Source organism: Corvus kubaryi, unplaced genomic scaffold (assembly GCF_017639235.1).
Source record: "Corvus kubaryi isolate FWS band 111438036 unplaced genomic scaffold, C.kubaryi_AGA036_p1.0 37398, whole genome shotgun sequence".
Lineage (NCBI taxonomy): Eukaryota > Metazoa > Chordata > Aves > Passeriformes > Corvidae > Corvus > Corvus kubaryi.
Window position 1 is genome coordinate 16,450,535 of NW_024581137.1, and position 25,050 is coordinate 16,475,584.

The window sequence follows — 25,050 nt, forward strand, 5'->3', positions numbered from 1 at the left end:
GGCCCGGGAGCGGGGCCATGAACGGCTCGGCGAACTCGTTGCTGGACAAGGAGGAGCACCCGCTGCAGCTGGGCGAGAGCTTCGAGCGGCGGCCCAAGGCCTCCTTCCACACCATCCGCTGTGAGCGCCTCCCCCGCGGCCGCCCCTTCCTCCCCGCTCTCCTCCCGCTCCCCATGTCCCGTCCCCCGGCTGCGCTTCTCCTTCTGCCGCGCCCACCCCGCTGCTCTCCTCGCCTCCTTCGCTCCGCCATCGCGGGGCTTCGTGCCCACTCGGCGCCTTTCTTACCCGCTTCCCTCCTGCCCCCTCATTGCCCGTCTCCCCCTTTCCCTCCTGTCCCCTTCAGCACCCGTCTCCCCCCTTTCCCGCTCCCTCAGCCCCTGTCTTTCCTCCCCACGAGCGTTTTCCCCACAGAAGGCTCCAACCCGGGAAAAAGGGGAAGGAGGAGGCTTGAGCGAGGCAGGCCAGGGCGAAGGAACAGCTTTAGAAAGTTTGTCATTAACAGCTTGGAAGCATGAGGGGATCCCCTCCGTAAGGGGGTGGCTTTGCCATTTTGTTTTGTTCTCCTTGTGGCACTTAACTGCAGGACAGGTCCCACCGCAGGCCTGGCCTGGAGAGGCAGCGGGAGCACCCGGAGTTCGGTTTTTAACTGGGTATTTTCCTGATGAAGCAACGTGTATCCCAGCAGACCTGTCCCTGGCTGTCCCGATTCCAGACAGCTGTAATAAATCACTATCCCAGGAAAGCAAGCAGAAAGGACTCAGGCACATACAGTAATGTCCAATAAATGCAAGATAAATCCTGAGGTAGGGTCTCGAGCAGTTATGAATAACTGAGAGAATAGTTTGTTTTATTTTTTAAGACACCATCTATTATTCCAACTGCTCTATTTAGCCTTAGGTGCAATTAATTCCATGTTAGAAGACTGTTTTGAAGAGGAACTCGCTGTATCCCTGTACTTGAATTCTGTCGGCAAGAAATTTGAGCAAAATGAGTCCAGGTTGTTTTACTAAAATGACTGGTAAACCATCAAGAGTAAATGTAAAGAATACTAAACTTATAATTCAGTAATTTTCTATGAAGGTGGGGAATTTATGCAGACAGCAGCAGGATATTTTGGTTTATGATGCACAAATTTAGGCCCAGTCTCATGGCCCATATTCATACACCACAAGTAGTAGTTTCAGTGATATTGGTCACCCAAGTGCCTGATCCTATGTGAATTAAACCCTGCCCATATCCAGGTAGAAATGAACTGGATTTCTAGAATGGAAAGTGCTTCAATAACCAACTTCCTAGGGATTGCAAAGCCAAAGCTCTTCAGACTACAACTGGAAGAATTCAGTTTTATTTCAGAAGATCTTTCTGTATGCTCTGTTTTCCATCTGTGGCTTTCAAATGAGATTTCTTCGTTGTCTGGTTATAATTTTTTCCTTAAGTGTTGTTCTGGAATGATTTATCTGGGATCCAAACATTATATTATTTCTGTAATCCTCTTCACACAAACTACAGTGAGGATTTTGTAGGCTACATTTGTTTTGACCTTCTTAAAATACTTCATTCCTTTACGTAATGTTTTTGAAATACTGTACAGAGAAATTTGATTATCCTTGAAAAACACATCTTAAAACCATGGGATTTTTGGGAAAAGAGCTGTGGGTGTATTTGGAGGGAAGTATGTGCTCTCGATCTACGTGAGGATTAGCCAAGCACGTGCCCCTAGTAAACTAACAAAATGAAAACGATTTGTTGGGTGTTTGTTTAAAGTCACTCTATATTGCAATACCTAAGAAAGAAGTCTGATAGTGGTATTTCTTTTAAGTTATTGGCTGTGCTATTGAAACTCTTGATCCCATTTTGGCAATGACACTAGCTCTTGTACAGCTGGTTTGTTTTATTTAGCAAGCTTGCACATAAAGTAGGTGGGAAACAATAGCTAGAAACAGATTGCACAGATGAAAATGAAGGTTATGATTTGATCTGGCAGTTAAGGCATGAGGATTAAGTCAAGTGTGTCTGATCCTGCTTGTTGTGCTGTCAAAGTAAAACTCAATTAAACATTAGCATCTGCTTAATGAGAATTTATTACAAGCCAGGGTTAGGGGTTTTTTTCCTGCAAACGTGTTTTTTATAGTGGAAATTATATTTTAAATTTGTTCTGAGGTACTAATTTCATAGCTAATGCAGTAATTAAAAGCCTTGATCGTGAATATAATTGCACCTCTTCAGATCCAGGGATGCTAGAATTGAGTGCAGGCTTCTTTTAAAAACAAACACAAAGCAAACTAGCCTATATCTCTGTGGTTTTATTTCACTTCGTCTAAATCCTCTCTTAAGATATTAGAGGTTCTGATAGGTTTTTTTCTGGGTTTTTTATGGCTCACAAGCACAATAGAATAATGAGGGGAAAATACTTTTAACATATTCAAATGAATACGTTAAAGAGAAGTACCTTTATTGGGATACAAAGCATTCTATACAACAGAGCAAAAATGAGTGTTAGTTTAAAGCCATTAGAGTGCCTCCCCTTACTGATGCTTTCTGTCCACATGCTTTGGACCAGCATGGAGACTGCTGAATTAAGATCAGCACCTCTTTCTGTCCTCATAAGTGAGACCTGAGGTCTCCACCCATGTGGAGATTTTAGCGCTATTGTGGAGTTGAGATGGCTGTTAAAGAGCCTGAAATATCAGAAAGACTAAATGAGTGGGTGTCATTAAATTAGTGTTTGTCACAGAGAGAGTCCTCAGGTTTGGAACTAACTGGCAAGAGCTAAGCAGAGCCCAGGGTTTTGGAAGTTGTTACTCTTTTGAGTTAATTGGTACAGTTTTATACTTGCCTGCAAAACCAAGTGCCACTCAAAGCCTGGGTTTTGGAGAAGTCTCCTTTTGGTGTTCAGACACACAGTCTAGAACCTTATTTCCATTTTAGAAAGGAAGTTCAGAATACAGTACCATCACATGGCTGGCTTGCTATGCATAGACACAAAGTACTGGTGTTATTCCACCCCTGCTGTAAACACTAGTGTGTGCTTTACCATTCCCTATAATCCAGTAAATGTATGATGGCTTTTTGCAGGGCAGGTCGATGCTTCTGGAGACTCTAACAAATGTAATCACAATTGTTTTCCTCTTTAGATGATTTTAAGCCAGCATCAATTGATACGTCTTGTGAGGGGGACCTCCAAGTGGGTAAAGGAGATGATGTTACCATCACTTTGCCACATATTCCAGTAAGTCTGTTATATATGTGCCCCTGTTTACTCTCCAACAAATTTGCAGTGTTGTTACAGTCTAATGTAAATGCTATTTTCACTTTCATCTTTATTAACACTGTGGGTTCAATATTTAAGCAGCTAGACTTGTAGTTGTTTACCTTAGGAAAGGGCTGTACAGCTGGATCTTTGTAAATGGATACATTTGTAAGGTTGCAAATTGTTCTTTACTTTTGATTCCTTCCTTCCTACTCTTCCTTGAAAGACAAGGAAACTTTTACTATTGGCTGAATCTGTACACCTGGTTCCCATCCATTTTCAGTGCTATGGCTTGCTGAAGAAAGGCAGTGTGACTTGGGCTTCAGTCAGGGTTGGATGTTCAGAACCCACAGGCGGACCAGTAAGCATATTCCTGCCCTTACTCAAACATGTACAGATAGGGCATAGAGGGTTCCCTGCCTTCAGCTTTATCAGTGGAAGCAAGGGGACAGTTCTGGTGAGTGGCCATGAAGTGGTTTCCCATCCACTTTCTTCTCTAATGATGCCATAAAGATCTACTGTGTGAGGATGATGGTCAAACAGCAATAAAACAGGTGATCAATCTGTTTATAGGTGCAGCTGTTTTATAATTGACAATTCAGTGGTTTCCTTACCAAAACAAAAGAAAGTGCTTGTGTGCTGGAACTGGATTTGTTTATTAGCTGAAGTTAATGCTCTGTGTCAAGCCAATAAACCAGAATTCACAGACATCAATGGGTCTGGTGGCTGCAGGGGGGCACCAGTCAGTTTGGAAGCCATGTGTCAGATCCTTTTGGTATTGTTCATTCCAGCACACCCGTGGTTTTAATTGGTAGGTGATGGTAATTCTCCCTGAATGAAGCTGTAGCCTGCTTCACCCTGCTCCTTTTCTTTATATGGCCTTGGTCACCTTCAGTGCTGCAGGAGGTCTCATACTGGTTTTTGTCTATAGAAATGATGAGCGTGGTAGTGCTATTGGAGAGCAGGTAACAGTGTAACTAACAGCAGCATTCATCTTGGATTAGTTGGAAGCACTGTTGCTCATTCATCTTCTGTGTTGAGCAGCATCACTTGTAATGTTTTCCAAATCTCTATACTGAGGAGCTTAATTTGATTCTCTTCCCTTCAGTATGAACAGTTTAGAGTAGGCTCCAAAGGCTGAGGCAGCCAAGCTGCTCTGTGTATGTTGTTCCAAGGCAGTGCTGTCTGTGTTCTGGACAGAGAGCTGGAAAACACTTGGAAAATACTGGAAAAGAGTGAGAGGTTTTGAGATCGTTTCATCCTGACAAGGTTCACTGAATGTCTTGGATGCTGCTTTGCTTCCCAGTTGTCCACCAACCAGATAGGATCCAAATTCTGAGTTGAGGTTTTCTTTTTGAAATTGCCTAATCACTGGGAATATCTCTGATAATTTGTTCGGTGGAGATATTTTGGTGTCCCTTGCAGCTTGGATAAATTGAAGTACTATTTCTACATGTGGAATTTAGTGACTTTAATAGTTGATAAACAGTCTGGATTGGGGAAGTGAAAATTCCTGTTTGTTAAAGTACTACAGAAGGAGATTATAGAAGATTATAGTATATCATGAGTTGCAAGGGTCCCCACAAGGATCATCAGAGTCCGACTCCTGGCCCTGCACAGAACAATCCCAAGAATCACACTATGTGCCTGAGAGCATTGTCCAAACACTTCTTGAACTCTGTCAGGCAAAAAACCCTCACATGTGAAAACAATTCAATTAAATGTTACTTGTTTCACCTACCTCCTTCTGTCCTGTAATCAGCAAAATCTTATAGCCACTGTTATTTAGGCACTAACATAAACCCTAAACATTTAGTTTTAAGTAGAAGAGTGGGACTTAATTTGCTTAAACACTTGCATTTCTACTTAATGTTTAGCCAAAATCACAGTCTTTGCTGTAACCATTCTGGGTAGCAGAATGGTAGCCAACAAACTTTGATCAATTTGCATTACGTTTGTGCATTATACATTTCCTGGCTTAGTTGTCAACAGCAGGCAGGGTTTGACTTTCAGCTTTCTTTTTACTCTCTTAAATGTTGCTTTCCTCTCTTAAATGTAGGAATGATAAAAATGTAACATGCCTTTGAAGACTAGACTTTCTTGAGACATCCTTTCTGAATCATATTTCTGAATCTCTCTTACTGTGTCTTTGTTAGGAACTCAGATTTTTCACACTTACTGTTCAGAACCCATTTTAAATTCAAATATATTCTATCTATAAGCAACACGGAGAATAGGAATTGCTTCCAGAGTAGTTAAAATGTGATTGTTTGTTTTTGCTCCTCAAAATAAAATACAGGAGTGCAGGGTTTTTTCATTTGCTCCCTGATTTTGGTTGCTTTCCTACAATATGTGCAAAGGTGCATAGGAATAAACATCTATTTTTTTAAAAAAATTCTTTTGTACGGTATCTATACATTACAGAGAAGTCTGAGAATGTTTCATAGCTGAGAACATAACCCCTTGAGTAACAGCTTTTTAACATGGCCAGGTGTGTATCCATGCTGTTATGTGCTTGTAGACCATGGATTCAGCCAGCTGTAGCCCCAAACCAGCTGTATGAACCAGCCTGTGCATAGATGCAGTACAGCTGAGCTTAGTCTCTGCATTACCAGTTAGCCAGTGTGCAATACCACATGAGTTTGTTGTTTTTGTTTCTTCTCAGTCTAAGCCTTTAGACTTTTAAGGTTCTATGCAGCATTTTGGGGACTTTCTGGAAGGCATTAAAATACCCCATTTGCCTTTGAGAAGACATTTCAGTATAATTGCATGGGCATATGCATGCTAATCTGATTTTGAAGAAGGCAGCTGTTCTTACATAGTTTGTGACAGTTGCTTGTAATCCACTGTGAAAATACTGCCATATATATTTATGTAAGATATTCAATGCAGTTTAAATTTTTTTTCAATTGACCACATATTTCCTTGAGCAATAGTTCTGCTACACAAATAATTTGAACTTTATTTCTTATCCAAACCCATGATTTCTACAGCAGAAACATCAAGAAGATGTGGGGATTTCATATAAAACATGCAAATTTAGTTATGCTGCCATTTTGGGAATGAGAACTGTAAATAAAGGCAGCCATGGAGAAGATGTTTTGTCACTGCAGAGACACTTAAAATGATGAAAGGCATAATATTACTATGAGGAAATGTCTGATCTACTGCACATTTTCTCTGTATTTTTCTCTTCGTGAATGAGTATTTCCTGTAGGAACTAAGCATTAAGTGCTTAGCCTCTTTTTCAGAGCAATACATATACTCTTTTCGTATTCATAAATTTTTGGGCAGGGTAATATAACCAAACAAATATGTGTTTTTTCTTTGTACCAGGGTTCAACTCCGCCAATGACTGTCTTTAAAGGAAATAAAAGGCCATATCAGAAGGACTGTGTGCTTATTATCAATCATGACACTGGGGAATATGTGCTGGAAAAACTCAGTAGCAGCATTCAAGTCAAGAAAACAAGGTAAAGCTGGGGACAGGGTTCTTGATAGGATTAATTCTTGCTGAAGTTTCTTATTAAGATTGGGTTTTGAAACAGAACTCTGTTATTTTGTAGTGATGTTTAATTACTAAGCCTTAGCTTTACATGGCCAATTATCATGCCTAAAAATGCAAATAGGAGTGTGAATCCAAGAGTAAAGAATTTGTAAATTCTCCACTGCTGAAATGACATAATTATAGTTTGCAATGAAACACCTGTGATGATTTGAGGCTTTAGAAGCCTGCTGAAGGATGGGATTTGTTTCAGGAATCTCTGGTTAGCCAAAAAAAAACCATGAAAATATTAGACTGTCAAAAGGATTATTGGACTTTCTAGGTTTGTTCGCTCCAGCTTCCTGTGGGAGTCATGATGTTTCAATAACATAGTCTTAGGGAACAAGGAACACTCATTCCCATATTGGATAAGCAATATATTATGTGGAACACAAGTACAAAGCCTCCAACTGGTGAAGGGGTGGGCAGAGCTGTACAAATAATGGTTGTGGTGTTTTGCCTAGAAGAATTGATGAAGCCAGAAATCCTTTCTGACCAAATACTCTTACTTTGCTGCAGAAATGCTACAAAGCATGCAGCTGGAACATTTTTAGCAGTCTTACTGCTCTGCAAGTCCCTGAAGTGTCTGGATTTTTCAGCATCACTGGACTACAGGCTGAGATCTAAAGAGAAAGCAGTTGTTCGAATGTCTTGTGATGAAGAAACTCTTAAATAAGTTTAGAAGTTTTACATTAAAAAACCACTTTATTGCAGTATAGAGCCCTTAGCTGCTAAAACTACTAGAAATGTGGGTTGCAGCTCATCAGTAGTTGGCTGGATGTTTGCCAAGAGCACCTTGAGTTCAAGGTAAATGGACTGTAACACTCCTCTGAGTCAGTGATGTGAAAACTCATCCATGTAGCACTCATATTGTCCAGTGGATATGAGCACATCAGAGATGAGATTTGAATTTCCAATTTCAGTTCTGCTGGACATTGTCAGAAGAAGCAAGGAGAGGTGCAGGAGAGCCTGAGTTCAGTGGGATGTTTGGTTACGCTGAGTTCTGGGTCTGGTGTGCGGAAAAATACTTCAGTGTTTTTCAGGCAGAGGGAGGGTAATAAAAAATTTGGGGATCCCTGTTTTAATGAATAGTGCTTTGCAAAGTCATTCACTTTCTAAATCAGCAGTGCCATTTTTTTTTCATGGCTACTTTGGTCTTTAATGACCTGTTGACACTCTGTGGGAACAGGGCTTTTAGTGTTAACACCTTGATGACATTCACAGGGAAGTGAACTTACTCCACATAAAACTGTCTGTAGTTCCAAGAGCATAATTAACACCAGAAATCTTTGGCTTTTGCCTTCTACTTGATACAGTGAGTATATTCCCAACTCCTCACTTCTGCTGTAGATGGACTGTGTAAGCTGCATTAATGTGGTATCCACTAGCTGCGTGTTACTGATAAATGACGAGGGGGTTCTGTGCAAGGCTGAATCTAGAGTCCACTCAGGCACAGAGATACCCCAGTAAATGCTCAGTGTACCAGCTCCACAGGTGGTTTAGGTGAATTCCTGGGAAGTTCAACACGGGCTAGTTTAACTTACCTCTCAGTGGGATTAGTTTCCAGACACAAAGTTTAACAGTTCTGAGCTGGCACCCTCCTAGAACAGAAACTGAACTCTAATAGCCACAAGCTGCTTCTGTGCTGCACTACATAAAGCCATAACCCCAAAGGCTTTGGTGTTACACAATAAATACACCACACCCTTTAACCTTATTACGGTGTGCCATAAAGGAACCTATTTTGGGCTTGTGGTTGGTTTTTTGGGTTTCTTTTTCTGCCAAGGGTATTGGATGTTCTACAATCTCAGTCACATCAGAAGTTCAGTAAAAGGCAGAAATACCTGGTTTGAATTGAACACTTAGGCATAGTGTTATCCTGGAGACTATTTTCCACTAAGGAAAGAGCTTAAACTGTTTTGAAGGGCTAACAGCAAATGGATAAAAACCAGGAATTAAATGCTTGTATGCTGTATTTAGCAGTAAGAATGATTACTCTAGTCAAGTTGACCTCTGAGAGAGTTCAGTTTGAGATGATTTAATTGCAAGTGAGAAAATACTTCTTTTGCTGTGATTGTTTTAAGCAGGATTTTGTTGTGAATGGATTTGTATTTACTTTAAATTACTATGATTGATTATTCTTTTTTAAAAATACAAATACTAATTGCTAAATTAAAGCCTTCGTTGACGTTCAAGTAGAGAATTTGGCATCACTGAATCACATCTGGATTTGAAAATACATTTTGTAAGGGTGTTGCAGTGTAGTATGTTTCTTTGTTATTGAAAGCAAGTGTTGCATACAGAAAGCTGTAATTCACTCTTCATCTTTGTAAAACAAAGTAGAGATCTGTACAAAAGGAAGTCACAGATGATGCATTAGCACAAGGATATTGAAAAAGCCGAACATAGTTGCATATAGTTGCTCAATGTGTCTGGTTGTTTCTTCAGAGCAGAGGGCAGCAGTAAGATCCAAGCCCGAATAGAGCAACAGTCTGCCCGAGCATCTCAGCCTCCTTCACAGTTCAGAGCCCCAACCAAGCCAGCAGTTGGACCTAAAACTTCTCCTTTGAAAGATAATCCTTCACCTGAGCCTCAGCTGGATGATATTAAGAGAGGTAAAGAAGGGTTTGTAGTTTCTTAAGTTTTGATTGGTTTTGTCTTTCTTCTTTATGATAAAAACTGTGACTCTGCAATTTCTAAAAACATTCAGGGATTAAAAGATGGTACTTGACAGCTGTTTTGTCTTCTTTATGTCTTGTTTCTTTGTTCATCTTAGTGAATTATTTATTCTCTTCTACTAGAATAGATATTCATACTGCAGTCTTCTCTGGCATGAGAAAACTTCCTCTTGCTGGATAATTTTCTCTCTTCCAAACTTTTTCCCTGTTCTGAAAAGAAGAAAAAAAATAATGTGAGTTCAGAGACTCTGTAGCTCAGTGCTGGACCAGTTGCCTGTGGTCTTAGGCAGCCACAACAGCAATAGCAAAGCCTAATGGTCCAAGGTCTCGTTTCGCAGTCGAGTCTCTCGGAGAAGGTTACCCTGCACTAAGTAAGGCTGGAGCCACTGCTTGATGCGATGGAAGGGCTAGGGCTGTGTTCCCAGCACAAGACAAGCTTGCACCATGCCAAGCAGTGCTGCTAGGCGAGGAATGAGAGTGAACAACCCTGCAGCTTCCTCTCTTCCACAACCACTCCTTTGCAGCTTTGACACATCTGCCATATGGTTGCTAAAATTTTATTTTAGAAGTACCTTAAAGGAATGGTTGGCTCAACTCACTCTTCTGCTCAAGCACTGCTTTGTCTTAGTGTTCTGCTGTGGGCAGGATGTACTTTCTTTGTCCATGGCCTTTTTTTCCTACCTGTTTTTGCTGTGGATAATACAGTCAGAATGAGGAAGGCTTTAAATTTTTGTTTGGTTCTTCTCTGGCACTGGCGCCAGACACAATTATTTTATTTTAAGCTTGTTCTTTCTGTCTGCTTTTTTGTCTGGGTTCCTTTCTCTTTTTTCTCTGTCCCATATAACTATTTTTGTCTGTAGACTTAGCCTGTGTTAATTGCCCAGATGATGTTAATTACTCCGCAGGGTATTTTTTCAGTTCATGGTAATCACTAGGTGACATTTTTGCTGCTAAGCTGTGTGTTTGCATAGGTGCTGACTGGTCTCACTTTTCTGCAGCAGTAGTGTTTTCAATACTTGGGTGCTGGTCAGCAGCCAGAATCAACGTCTGAGAGATTCTGTTGGCTACAGTTCCCTTAGCTGCATTGTTATTTTTGTTTTCTGTGTAATAGGTAAGGAAAAAGATAATAGGTGATATATCAGTTTTTTAATTGAACCAGTTGTGGATTTTAAATGTCTTTTCCTGTAGGGTGTAATAAGTTACTTAACCTTTGGGGCACTTTTCTGTATACGTACAGCAATTTGTAAAGGTTGTATTACAGTAAAATAATTACATTTGTTTGGGGTGACACCTGTTCAAAGAGATGATTTTCTAGTGGTCTAAAGTATAAGTCACATTGTTCAGAGCTGTCCTAATATTTTTTTTGCCACCTGATCATGTTTTATATGAAAGTACCTCCAAATAAATAACCTCTGGAGTTTTGTTTCCAAAATCAAAGATTAGAGCACCTGACTTTTACTAAAAATAGGTCTTCAATTTAATGCTTTATAGGGAGAGTTGTACAAAGCCCCAGAAGAGCCAAAGGCCTGGTCAGGGGTGTTTTTTGCTTACAGTCTATAACTTTTTCCAGCTTTGATGATCTAGAGCGTCAGCATTGCTAAACCATTTATATCATAAGAACCTACTTAAAAAAGGTAGAACTGAAATGGCACCATTCCACAATGAAATGTAGACAATGACCTGTAAAAGCTGTAAAGTAGTCTGCAATCCTGTTACCTTCCCTTAATGTGTGTTTTTATGAACACAGACTTGCAAGCTCTGAAGAGCCTGTGTTCTTTCCATTCAGGTAGTAGCTTTTGTTTTGGTTGAAGTCCTTCCTCTGTACAAAAGAAAGATAAACAGAAAGCTGAAATTCTGTGGGTTTTGTTTAATGAACACAGCACAGAATGTAAAATTCCCAAAGGAGGTGCTTGAAAGGATCTCTGGCACTTTGACACTCTCTTGCTTCCAGTATGCTCTACTTAAGGGTGTGGTAAGACACAACAGCCCTCATGATGTTTCACAGTAGTTCAGTAGGGCAGTGCACGTTTCTGCTTTCCCTGGTACCCTCAGCTGTGCATTTCCATCGCTCCCCTTTCAGACAGATGAGCTGGAAGTGAACTTCCGGGTAGTGCAGTTCTCTGTCTCATTACACAGCTGTCTGAGGACAGAGTCAGAGCATCTGAGAATTGAACCAGTCAGTCCTCCCATGCACAGAGGCTTTTGGGAGGCTATGTCTAGGGTTTTGCACATGTGGAATCCTTTCCCCTGCAAGCTTCCATATTGTCCTCTGGTTTGAAGGGAGCATAGGAGAGGGTACGAGCTTGTTGTTTTGAACACTCAGCTACATCTGATAGATAATGTCTCATTAAGCTGTGGACATTTGCACACATATACCACAGTACAGCCATTTATTTGTACAAAATAATTTATGTTTATCAGACATACTTGTCCACAGCAGAAATCTTTCCAACAGCATTGATGTAATTACAGCATGTAACATATTGATACATGTCAATAATATTGACATAATTACAACATTTGGGAAAAAAACCCACAGAAACATATTTCAGGTTTTAAGACTCAGTGTTTAAAAATCTGAGCAGATTTTATTTACCTGAAATGTAGCTGTGGTGTGTGAGGATTATGTCATAGCACTGTGTTTGTCTCTCAAGAGCACCTCAATCCGATTTTCTGCACATCAGTATAAAATACTGCCTCTTCTAGCTGCCATCTCCACATGCTCACAGTGCCAGTATCAAGTTGATTTCTCCACCTTGCATTCTATTATTAACAGTAAGTGTTCCACTATGGGCATTCAAACTTAACCCTCCCTAAAGCTGAATGACTTTTTTCTGGAAGTTCTTGGTATTCTTGCAGCCTAAGGTTAGGGCTTTAGTTAAAAAATCTGCATAACCTATTGGAATTGAGAAAAGAGGTAGGAACAGTTAAACACTGTTATGGTATTTGATACTGAATATATACAGAGGACAGCGCTGTTGAGAAAGGCTGTTCTGTTTGGATAATGATTTCTGACCTCGAATTTTATTTTTTTTTTACTCCAAAACCTGCATTGCCTGCCAGTGTAAAACAGTAAGCCATTTTGTCTTCTTGAAAGAAATCTTACAGCTGTAACATGAAATGTAGAGAAGTTAAGGTTCTCAAAGCAGTTCAGCCTTTTCAGGTGATATAGACTCAATTAAGGCAAGTGTTCAAAACTGTACTGTATGGAAAGCTTTTTTAAAAGTAACTGCTGCACATCCTGACTCTTGTCATCTTTCAGACCCCACAGGCACATCGACACGAGGTGTTTGTTCTTACGGTGCAGAAAGATCTAGGAAAGGTCAAACTCTTCTGTTGTGTGTACACATACACACACAACTATTTTAATGGGAAGCACCACAAGGAAATGTTTAACCCATGTCTTCAGTACCTGTAACTCTACTAAGCATAGCAATCAAATGGGAAAATGCAAAATCAAACCATTGTAAAGCAGCCTTGTTTTTCCTATAAGGCTTTGATGTCATCATTGGCTTAGTCACTGACAGTGTGAGACGAGTGTTTTGAACAGAATTCCTTAGTGGTCCTGCTGAATTTCTCTTGACAGACTTCTAGTGGTGCTGCAGCCACTATAACATTAGTGAAAACAATTGCTTTTTTCTCATCTGCTCAGATAAGATGTTTAGAATTCTGGGCTCAAGGAACAAGAGACAACAGAGGTCTGAGGGGACACTGTCAGCCTGTGAGGCAAAAGTTGACTAGAAGATGGGCTCTGACCAAGTTTCTACCAGTGACCACTGCACTGATAACAGCCTTAACTTCCCAGTCCTTGAAGCTTGTGACACTGGTTCTGTTTTGCTTTTTCTTGCCTCTGTTCAGCATAGTGGGCTTTAGCACTACTTCCAAGTCATTCGCTCATTCTCTTCTCATAACCAAACCTCTTTTATGGGCTCTTAGTTCCCTGCTTCCCCCAGCAGAAACCTCCCACTCTTCATTCTGACACTAATCTCCAATTCTGTTTAAAATTGGCCAGGCTAATCTTCCTTTCCCATTGGTCAGACAGCATCACTTCCTTCAGTTATTGCCTCACCTACTTTATCGAGTCCACACTTCTTGCTTAGGTTTTTTTTTTCCTAGTTCTTTGCAGTGTGTTTTTGTTTTACCTTTTCCCTCTCACCACCATCATTAGATCACTTCACCTTCTTCATTCTATTTTACATGTGGGCTCTATGTTCTCAGTCCATGTGCCAACATTCCTCCCTTCCAGCCACAGACTCCAGCTCTGTAAGCATACATGTGTAATTCTCAGGCACTTGTCCTATATTAGACTTGTCTGTTGTATCTTTTTGCAGTATGGACTGTGATAGGTGGTTGTGCTTGCTGCAATCCAGGATATTCTAGCCATGTAATTATTGTCACTATAATTTGCAACTAACAGCTCCATCACTAGAAGAATGTAGAAATTTTACATCATTAACTTGGGGGGGGGAAGTTTAAACCTTTTTAAAAAGAAAGAACCCTTATTCCTAATTATCTTTCCTTTAGCTTTCCCCTATTAATTTCTTAACCTTAAACACAAGGAACATTTATAATTTGAAATCCTCGATGTGGTTAGGCTGAGAACAGTGATTCCCAAGTGCCCATTTGTTTGTGTATCAGACTCCAGGCCTGAAATGGATTTTTAAAGCCTGCCAGACTGTGTTGGGAGGGAATAAGGGAGAAAGATATTACAGTACAAAGTAGTATCTTCTGTTGGCCTGTTGAATCAATATATGATTCTGTTGAATCATATTTTCTTTCTTTCTCTTCCAATGGTCTCTTATGCTATGTCTTCAAGCTGAAAGAGTAGGTTTTACCTGGCATACTGGTAAAGTACAGAGAGCACAGATGGTCTAGGCAGGGATCTAGATTTAGGAATTAAGTTAGAGAAACAACACCACTGTCCTTAAATACCCAGCTGGAGTATAGCTATAGCACTTGAAATTGAGCTCTAAACCTTGAAATTGAAAAATAGTGATTTTAAAGCTGGCAAAAGAAAACATAATTTCTCAAACTAATAAATTCTCAGCTAGAGAAGTTCTCTCCAGCAAATATTGTGGGGGCTGAAAACTTACCTGTTACTCTAGAGTATTAGGCAGCCCAAGGAAAATGGGTCTTAATAAAAAATGGACTCTGACACATCTGACCTAACATGAATTACTCCCAGTATCAGTTCTCCATTTGTTAGGTAGGGGTGATCATACCTCTTCTCTCCCTTCTTTCATTCTTGTCCCTTTTAGTCTGTGAGTTTTCCAGGGTGAACCCTGTGGGTATAGAACTGCTAGCACAACAAAAGCCTAAATTTTGAGGGTTTCACATCCCATGGTTAACATAGGTGTGGATGTTCTCTCATGGAAACCTGCCAACATGAACTGAGTCATTAGATACTCAGCCTTGTGGGTGGATACAAAAGAGTTGTCCTCTACTAGTGTTTAGGCCACTTAAAATTAGGACAAATTTAACAATATTGTATAATTTGCGGTGACGTACCTTAATAGCTCTTTAGTAACCAGTCATTCAGCCAACACTAGCTGTTGCTGATGAGGCTGTTGTGGTGATGTCGTGGTGTTCCAGTGTTTTTTTGCACTGGAAACCCTAAAGTGGGCAGTGTCTTGACTTGAATAACTTTCCAGTTTCAGAGTAGTTTCTTTATTTTCCTGGCTACTTGTAAGCACTGTAGCTTACAGGTTAACCTATAGCTTGTAGGTTATGGTATTTTTACCACTCCCCAGCATATGAAAATTTTAGCTCTTCTCATCTGTCCTACAGCAAAGTTATTTGATGTCATCCATCTGCTTCTGAAGTTTGTTTACAATGGGCTATGTGACTGTGTTGAAGCAGTTTCATATATTATCTGAAGTCAAGGCAGTTTCTGTTGTGATCATTTGCCTATGTCCATATGCCCACCCCAACATGCACCTTTTTTTGTTTTCCAAAAGCCTAATTGTCACCAGCATCTAACAATTCAGATTTAGATTTCCTCAATCAGCTGATGTACTTACTTTGTGTGTAGAGCATATAGCCTGTCAAAAATAGTGAAGCAGAAAGTGCTTTCAGGAGTGTGAATTATATAAAGAATAACAGTAGAAGTTAAAAGTTTTAGGATACTAACCTATGCTGTTGCTTCTTTAAATTTAGTTACAGCAATAAGTAAAGAAGTTTTCAGAATTTTTTGGTTTCCCTTCCTGTCTCTCTCTTTCATGTGAGATATTTTGGTGTGATAAATTATCCTTGACAAAACTATTGCATTTGCACATTCTTTTCCAAAATTCCATGGGGCCCTGTTTATGGTGTCAACCAGATGAATTCCTTTTTATTTCAGAACTGAGAGCAGAGGTTGAAATTATTGAGCAGATGAGCAGCAGCAGTGGAAGCAGCTCATCGGATTCAGAAAGCTCATCTGGGAGTGAAGATGAAAGCTCCAGCAGCGAGGGGGAAGAGCCAGCACATGTTTCCCCTTCCCAGCCACCACATCAGCAGTATAACAACAGGAACACTGTTGCTAACGGCACCAGCAGGCCACAAGGAAGCAATCAGCTCATGAACACGCTCCGTAAGTAAATGCTTGTGTCTTACCACTGATGAAAGCTGATTGTGACCACTCATTTACTTAGCATGTTAGGCTAACTTCATGAAGTGCCTTTTGCCAAATAGTAGTCCCAGGGATTTGCACTGGCTGAAGTACATGGGCAGATTTTGTGAACAGGGGGCTGAGACTTGTCTGAAGGTGTGGAGAGCCTGTGGGAATCAGTGCAGTGGCCCACATTGGCCCTACTGGGCCTTGATTCAGGCCTCCAGGTAGCCACTGGTGTGGGAGGATCTGGTGCGCTGGAGGATGGGAATTATTTTTGTGTGAATACACAGATTATATGGAAATAGTGGGGTTGACACATGTGTCAGCTAAAGGTCTGTAAAGAATTGTGAATGGCACAATGCTGTCGTGGGTTCCTAAGTGCAGTCTCTGTGGTCTTCACTATTGCTTTGTCAGCGTATTTATTGTGTTGGTCTCAGCTGTATTTTCACAAATACCACATTTTGAAGGGAAATTTGAATTAAAATTATGTTAAAATATTACAGCTATGGTGTTGCAAGCGTTGAATTAGTACAAGCTCATGTCACCCTTTAAAATTATCAGAAACATTTTTAAAGCATAGTTCTGTCCCATGAGACTCTCTAGGGACATGGTGTGCATCTGTGTTGCTCTCTCCTTATGCTGCATCAGATATATTCTAACTCGGTGGAGTTAAAATATTGCATTTGAAATTACCATAAATTGTTCTTAATTCCTCCTGAGGCACATTTGCACACATCTCTGGGCACCCGTTCATAGGGAACTTGTGGAGTCTGAATACAGATATGTGTAGAGTTTCCAGCTTTGAGAAGATAAGTGTATTGTACAGACCACACCGAAAAGGCCTGCTGGGGAACTTAGAGGCCTGTCAGTCTTCCTGCCAGTCATGAAGGACTAAGTGAAATACAAAGTTCAATGAAGCCATTGGGACTGTCCATTTCCCTGTTTCTGGTTGTGAGCAGCCTCCTCCCTGCTTCTCCACAACAGCAATACTGCATGAGTTTAATGAAGCTTCTGACTGCAGGAGAATCTGGGAACTACTAGGTAGCTCCTCTATTCATGCAATGCTTTTTGCCTTTGGGTTTAAAATACTTTTGCTATGGGGAGAATCACTCCTAACCCAAGTTGTTGACTTGGAAAAGGGAAGAGGAACTGAAGAAAACCAGGGCATAGCTGTTGCATAGATGCCCTGCAGCTATTTTGGAGAGAGGGCCGAGGTAGAATGCTGGAACAGTTAGGTTCAATTATCAGAACACAAAGATGATTCTTGCCCCTTTTTATCCCCTCCACCTCACCAAATCACAAGTGCTCTGCAAAACAGGATTAGAGCCAGTACGTTTGATGCATACCCTGGCCTTTCATCCGATCTCTGCACTTTGGATGGGAGCCTTCACCATCACAGCACGTGTCAGCTTAGTTCAGCCTTGAGCTGTGATGGCTTTAACAGTCCTTTTGGTTTGTTGATATGTGGAGACCTTGCCAAATGGCCTTAAACCAAAACCAATCTGTTTTTAAAGGTTAAAGAAAGCCAAGGAATTCCCCAATGCCTTGTCCCAGAGCCATATATAGGAGCTTGGGTGGGTGGAGGCTGTGGAATGCTTTCTGCAGCTGCTAGCAGCTGTTGAAGAGGAGAGGGCTGTTGTCCCACCAGGGAGCACCTTTGGTGGCTCTGGAGACAAGGATGCTTGGTTTGGCCTGGATCCAGCTGTGTATTAGCCTCATGCAGCTCTTGATGTTCTTGGGCATGGCCAGCAGTTTCATTAAATCACAGATGATATTAGCATTCATTTCATGTGTTATTCTTACTTAAATCTTCCAGTAAAAATGTGACCTTCTTTGGTTTGATTGCCGTGAGATGTGAATTAACACCTACTCACTTGTTGTGTTTTGTTGGTTTTTGTTTTCTATAGGAAATGACTTGCAGTTGAGTGAGTCTGGGAGTGACAGTGATGACTAGAGGCTGAGGTTCTGCTGTTTCTGTTACATATACATGAAGAACTAATTTACCTTCAAGTGATCCTATTGCTTATGAAGAGGACCTGGCACAGAGATAGTTCCATGTGTGGAATTTTAATAGAAGAAATGCACAGCCCTACAAAATAATAGATGTTGAGGGCTGTTTTACTGTGTGAATTAAGTGTATATATTGTGTATATTCTTATTCTGGTAAAGCTTTGAATAGATATGTACAGTGGGTAAGCCAATATATGTTCCTGTCCACCATCTGCAAGTTTAACATGTGACTGTAGGAGGTCATCTGAGAATTTCTTGTTTGTAGGAGATGTTCACCGCATCATGACTTTGTCAGGGGACTTTTGTATATAGGGTGAGCATGTGCTGACAATGAGGTTTTTTTTTAAAAACTCACACATGCAGGAGCTAGTGTGTGCACTGACGTGGGACTGCCATAAATTAAGTTTCAATACTAAGTTGATTTCTTTGGTTTGGGACTTTTCTAATGCCTTTTTATTGCTATTTATGGTTGATTTAATAGACTGACTTTTAACCAGTTGGAAAATAGGAACGATTAAACCATGTTTGTCACAAACCTTGCTGCACCAGTGCCTTATAAGCAGGTTTTTTAAATAGTGCTTCAATTCCTGCCACCTTCCCTGTAGGAGCAATACTGAAACCTCCTCAGATTGCTTCTGCAGACAAGAGCTGTGTGTCACATACAGCCTGATGTGCTCTGAGGGCAGTGACTCTGGCAAGATAAAGGATATACATCAGTCACCTAAACTCATCCAAGTAAGAATCAGATCAGGATTTTCTTTAGCAACTGAAGTGTCTCATTTAACTCAGACATTCAGACCTAGTCTTCAGAAATACTTAGAAACCCAACTACTAGTGACATTGCAACACCACAAATGCAAAATATTTGACTTACTGATATTCTAGGACTGGAGCCCTCTTTGCAGTTTCCTAGAGAATGCAGTAAAAAGAGGTGACTAAACATGTAGCCATGAAACAACAGAAGTCTCTCTCCCACCGCAGTTGTCAAGGTAGACTTTAGTCCATACCGTTCATTGGACGAGATCTCTTTGTGCTTGGCAGGAGTACACAGAACATGAAATACTTGCCTAGGGTGAAATTCACCCCCATTTAAAGGGGGTTTAAAGCGTGCTTAGTTGGATTATCATTAACTTTTTTGCTCACGTGGAAAATGAGTGCCATAGGCAGCCTCTCAGAGCTTGAACACCAGGGTGACTTTTTAAAATCAAAATTCCACTGACATAGGACAAGTTGCACCATAGTTGTGGTGTAATTCTGGGGAATGGGAAGCTGAATCAGATGCCTCTTCATTCTCAGGTGTCTGCTTTGCACTGCTCTCATCTGTTAGTTTGTGTTTTAACTCCTATTTGTTTACTGAGCTCTATCCTTTTTTTTAACACGTTGAAGAGCAAGGGGACATTCGAAGGGAGATTTTACTAAATGGTTTATTTTTTTGCATTAGATACATATTTAGGCATATTTTTTCATTATTGTACATACATTTAAAAATACTTGGTTTTTTTTAAAGTGTTTTGTGATGTGGGTATGTATTTTAATGGACAATTATGAAATATACTTGATGAAAAGCCACAATTGCTCTTCTTTTTTTTTTTTTTCCCTCTGTTCCTCCTCTGACAGTAAAAATGGTCTGTTTTAACGAGCTTGTACCAATTTGGGATGTCACATTTGGTGCAGGAGATCTGCATGGTGTGGTTTGCAGTCTAATAAATGTTAATGCTGCTCCTGACTCTCCGCCAGCTAAAGGTCTGAATAAGCAGAGAGACATTTTTCGGATGCCATTTCCCCATTACTGGAGCAAATTCCTGAGTTGACATTATTTGCACTCAAATGGAAAAGCAGCAGAGTGCAGCATTTTCATTGCTTACCATCCACTGCCTGCTCATGTACTCTAAAATCCAGGACATCTCGTAGGAAGTTTATTAATTATGTGTAAATAAAAGATATGAAACTTTAGAGGGTACGATAGCACCAGGCTACATTGATTTGAATCGCCACTTTAATTGCAGATTAGATCAGCAAGTGGGAAAACTTCATTCAGATTAATCGATTTCTGCCTTGTTTTTGTACTCTAGGCCATGTTTTCCCACTCATCCCTCCCTGACAGCTATTTTTCCCCCCCTCTCTGTTTGTTGGTAACCAAATTAACCTATTTTCATGAGACTACACCACTTTTAAACTCCATTTGGCCGTGCTTTGCATCCCCCTCGGATGCATCATATCAAGGGTGGCCTGTTGTTCATGAGCTGTTCATGTGCCCTTTTCCACACCCAGGTGAGTAACCACAGCCTGCTCGGGGGTGTGAGCCAGCCAGTCCTATGAGTGTGTGACCAGCCCCTCCCTCCCTGCCCTTGTCCCAAGCAGCTCCTGGCATCTCCTGCCTGAGGAGCTCTGGCATCTCCACCCTTCCCACAGTTCTCAGGTACCAGGAGTGTAATTTGTGAAGGTGAACCATGCAGTGGGCAACTTCTAAGATCAGAAGAGGTGGCTGCCACCACCAGCAGCGATATGTTGTTTTTTTCTGAATCCACATCTGTTTTGAAGCCATAGCCAGCCTGATGTTTTGATTGAGGCCCTTGAAATTTTATGTTTCATGTATTAAGAGATACTAAATGTTGTCTGTCTGTTCCTATTAGACAGTTGTTCATTGGTTCATAATTTGCAGCAAGTTTCATTTGTATGGAAAATGGAATCCAAGCAAGTTATTTAGAATTTTCTTAATTAGTTGGCAATATCTTTAACATGCTGGAGAAATAAGTTGACTAAAATGTTTTGATTAAGCCTGTTAATGAAATAAAGTAGTCCTGATTATTCCTGGTAGGTTCTAATCCTGCAGGATTTTAGCACTAGCACATCTTATCACCACACAATAATTTTTCCACATAAAGCAGGAATGTCTTTTATATGCCAGGTAATTAAAATGTGAATTAACAGTGTATGTGGAATGCAATTATGAGAATGAACTGAAACGAAGGATTTCTTTGCATTCATGGAGAGCTGCCTGCTGGCCATGGCAGGGCGAGCGGTTCAAGGCAGCTTTGGTTTCTGATGGTTTCTTCTGTTCAGTGACTTTATCCATTTCAGTGGTTCAGCTTATATTAAACTCCACCTGCAAACATGGCCTGCTTATGACTTCCCATAACTAGAATTACTGTAGGAGTAATAAACAATAATGATTTAATTTGATTCAAGTAGATTGTCACAATTTCAAGTATTGTTACAATTTTATTTTTTTTTTATAAAAAGGCTTGGTTTCCAAAGGGGCAAATTCAGTCATCTGCTTCTCTGTGTGGGATGTCTTAAAATACAATTGCAGCAATGCCCAAGCTCATGTTTCAGATTTTAGTCATGTACAGAAAAACTTCCACCCATCTTTGCCCTTGCTCCAGCCCCAAGGGCTGAGCAGCCCTGCCAGCAGGCACAGCTTGAGTCACTCCAGCTAAGCCACAGGAGCAGCCACCTCTGGGCAAAAGGTGTCCCAGTCCCCTGATGAGAGTCACATGTGTAAGAGCGGGTGGCACTGCCCTTTCTTGTTCCACCAAAGCATCCCCCTCCTCTCACAAGTCTTGGCTGAACTGATTTTGTGGAGAAGGCAGACTGATGGAAAAAAGTTTTTCTTCAGCATGTCTTGGAATAGCTCTGCATTTGACTGTGGGTAGTACATCTATTTTGAAGATGCTCTGCCTTAGTTGATTTGCACAGTTTCCTGTATTATAGACTAGATACAGGCCTGTTTATAGATATGTATAGAAAGGGTTTGATGTGCCAAGTTTTACAGTCTTTTTTCTCCTTGAAAGGCCATTTACTTGAGTTGTCAAAAAAAAAAAAAATTCAACAGTCCATGAATGTCTACTTTTTTTTTTTTTTTTTTTTGTCATTTGAAAACTAAGAGAAGCATAGCCTGTAAATGCATGTGATGGAGAACACTTATTTTTAGTAATTGCCTATGTGCTAACTGCTGAGTCAGAGAGATCCTGTGGAAAACACAGGTGCCCAGGAATGGGCATGTTGGTGGGATGTTGGCTTCTGATGACAACTGTGGATTGAGCTGCTGACAATGAATGACGACATCTTGGTTCTGTCTGGTTATTTACAGTTTGTTATACCCACACAAATACGTGTGCTATCAAAAGGAAAAGAGTATTGCTGATTATTGCCTCACAAACAAAAGCTGCCATGTTGGGGACAGACATGTGAACTAAAAGTAGGTGATCATACACCCAAACCCTGTTCTCAGAAGATGATTAACAAAACTAATAGTCACTTAGGCAATAGCTACCTCTGGTTTATGTGAGAAGGGTGTGTATATAAATGGAAAAGTCTCTGTTTAGCTATTGCTTCCTATTCCCTCTGCTTACACTCCCTTCCTTTCTTTCTTTTGTAATTCCATGACTTCTAGCATAGTTATGCTTTCTGCTGCCAAAGTCCTGCAGGAATTTACAGGAAAGGGGGTAGGTGTTGAAACATTACAAATGCATTGGCTGTATTCACCCTTGCTCTAAACTTAATGTAAGTGACAAAGACCTTGTGAATGGACCCATCTTCCTCCCCCTCCTTGTCTTTGCCTTCATTAGGACTAAACAGTATTCCTTTGGACAAGAGAAAGAAAGGGCAAGATGACAGAGGGTGAAAGACCTCGAGCTCATGCTGCATATGTTGAGGGTGCTGTCACGGAGCCATGGCCTGAGCTAGCCTGACTTGATCTCACAGCATTGTAAATTGAACACAAAATTCATTGCTACCACTGCCCTGTGGCTGGGAGGAGTGGAAGTTGGAGAAAAAATAGGTTGAAAATACCTTGCTAAAGGGATTTGTGCAAGAGTTTTGATGGGATGATTGGCCTTGCTAAGTTTCATTTAGCTCTGTCTGTGAGTTTTTGTGTGCCCTGTGTAGTGGGGATACCCTCACTTCCCTTTTAGGGAACTTTTTAGGCAGATGCTGGTGGAAGCAGGGACTGAAGTGAGGCTGACATGTTATGTTCTTCTGTGTGCTGCTGAATTTAGTTCAACTGTATGCTTTTTAAATGACACTGACAACTAAATGAGACAACTGATTGGATATCTCAGAAGGAATCATATGAATCTGACTTGAAATCCCACAGTACCTGTAAATTCTGATACCTCTGACTGCAATTTTAATTCTCATAAAATGTTGTAAAAACAGGGCTTTGTGAAGGGCAGAGTGTAAAAAGTGCACTAAATATCATGTTGAAGGTTTTACATGAAAATTTTGACCTGTTTCTTCCGAAACCAGCTAGCTTTGTTGTAGGATGTTGTGTGAAAACCTTTGAGGCACACTTGTACAGGGTCAGCTCTGAAGGAAAACAAGCCCTGCACGCTGCAAGTAAGATATAACTGTCTGTTCCTTTGCCACCCCAGTCAGCCCGTAAATTCTGCCATCACCCCTCCATAACTTAGGCATTGGCTTTTTCCTCCATAGCTCCTTAACATTTTCCTACTGCCAGACATTAACAGCACCAACAAAACTGAACAAGCACCTGCTCAGGAAAACAGCTACCAAATACTTCCGTGAGCAGCATGGGTTTTACTCCGGTGCTTCCAATAAGTATCAAGACTGTGACAGTCTGCTAGGAACACAGAGCCTGTGATAGGAGCCCTGGATGCTCATCAAACATAATAAAGATGACAAAAAATTGCGTTAAGTGTGTGGGGCATGTACCAAAATTACACCAGAGCCACAGGTTGTGCCATGTGTGCTTTGGGAAGCTGAATGGGAGGAGATGTTTGGGAGTGGTTTGCACAGAGGAGATGACAGCAGAGCCATTGATAGGACTGAGGTGGAGAGGACACAAAGGTGAGAGACCATCCAGTGATGGCAGCCACAGTGTTCTGTCAGCTGAGTCACACCATAGCCTCATAGCAGCCCAGCACAATCGAGGTGAGAGGTCACCTATGTGGTGGAGAAGCTTTGAATGCCCTGAGAGGTACTGGTAGCTGTCACCCTCTCCTTCACAAGGTAAGAAGTGTTACATTTAGGTGTGCAGTCATTGTGTAACTAGGAAAGAGAGAGTCATTTGGGTCTGGGTGCTGGAGAGCGATGGCAGAAGGGAAGGGTAGGGATGGGGGTCACTCAGCAGTTGCAGGCTGTGGTGGTTTCCTGCTCTTTTCAAAGTGGAGGTAGTGGGTCTTAAGACAAGGGACATCACCAGATCCCACTGGGAATAAAGATTCTGATTGAGCCAGACTCCAAGAAGTGACTTCCAAAGCCAGCTCTGCTATAACCCTGTCTTATTCCAAATTAATTTTTCAGGTTTATGCAAGACACTAAGATGCTTTACCTCATAAACAGAGCCAGATTTTTCTTCCATACTACTGAGGCTGGACTCAGCATCATAAACAAGATGGTGTAAACTAGAAAATAAAGCCTCTGATTAACCATTAGCCAGTCAAATACCAGGCTTGGTGGTTAATTAATCTAGCCAGTGAACTCACCTCCCAAATACCATCAAGAGATTTTAAGGTGCAGTAAATATACTGCAGCTGTGCCTGTGCTAGCAAGCAGTACAGCCCGGGAGCAGATCCACAATGCAGGAGAGTGCTGAGATTGCAATGTGCACACTGGCCGCCTTTCATCTGAGAGGAAACCACCTCTTGTGCCCTCTTCATGATGCAAACCACAGCACGGTAAGTAGGGATGATTGGGGCATTCACTGTATAAGTGCTCTCCTGACCTGGGCTAACTACTAATGTGTAGGCACATCGCGTGAACTGGCCCCATTCCAGCTTCTTTGCAAAAATACTGGGATAAAAAACACATTAAGAAATATTGCTTTATCCCAGAAGCATAATACTAGGCCTTACGGAGACATTCTTAGTATGGAATTAATATATGAATCATACTGAATAATAATAACACAGGATCAAATACCTAAGACAACCATTTAAAAAAAAAAATCTTTTTCCACCGGAGAAACTCATATTTTCACAAGCTTTAAGGCATGAACAGTATTCCTGATTAA

General features: G+C 40.9%; 1 protein-coding gene across 1 annotated transcript; it reads left to right on the forward strand.

Annotated features, from left to right (window-relative positions):
- The first annotated feature begins 17 nt into the window (after positions 1 to 17).
- On the forward strand, positions 18 to 19,643 carry EAF1 (ELL associated factor 1). Its single transcript, XM_042043898.1, has 6 exons — positions 18 to 120; positions 3,135 to 3,229; positions 6,587 to 6,723; positions 9,243 to 9,409; positions 15,813 to 16,043; positions 17,972 to 19,643. The coding sequence occupies exons 1-6, from the start codon at positions 18 to 20 to the stop codon at positions 18,016 to 18,018; spliced, it is 780 nt and encodes a 259-aa protein (XP_041899832.1). The 3' UTR covers positions 18,019 to 19,643.
- Positions 19,644 to 25,050: the final 5,407 nt, after the last annotated feature.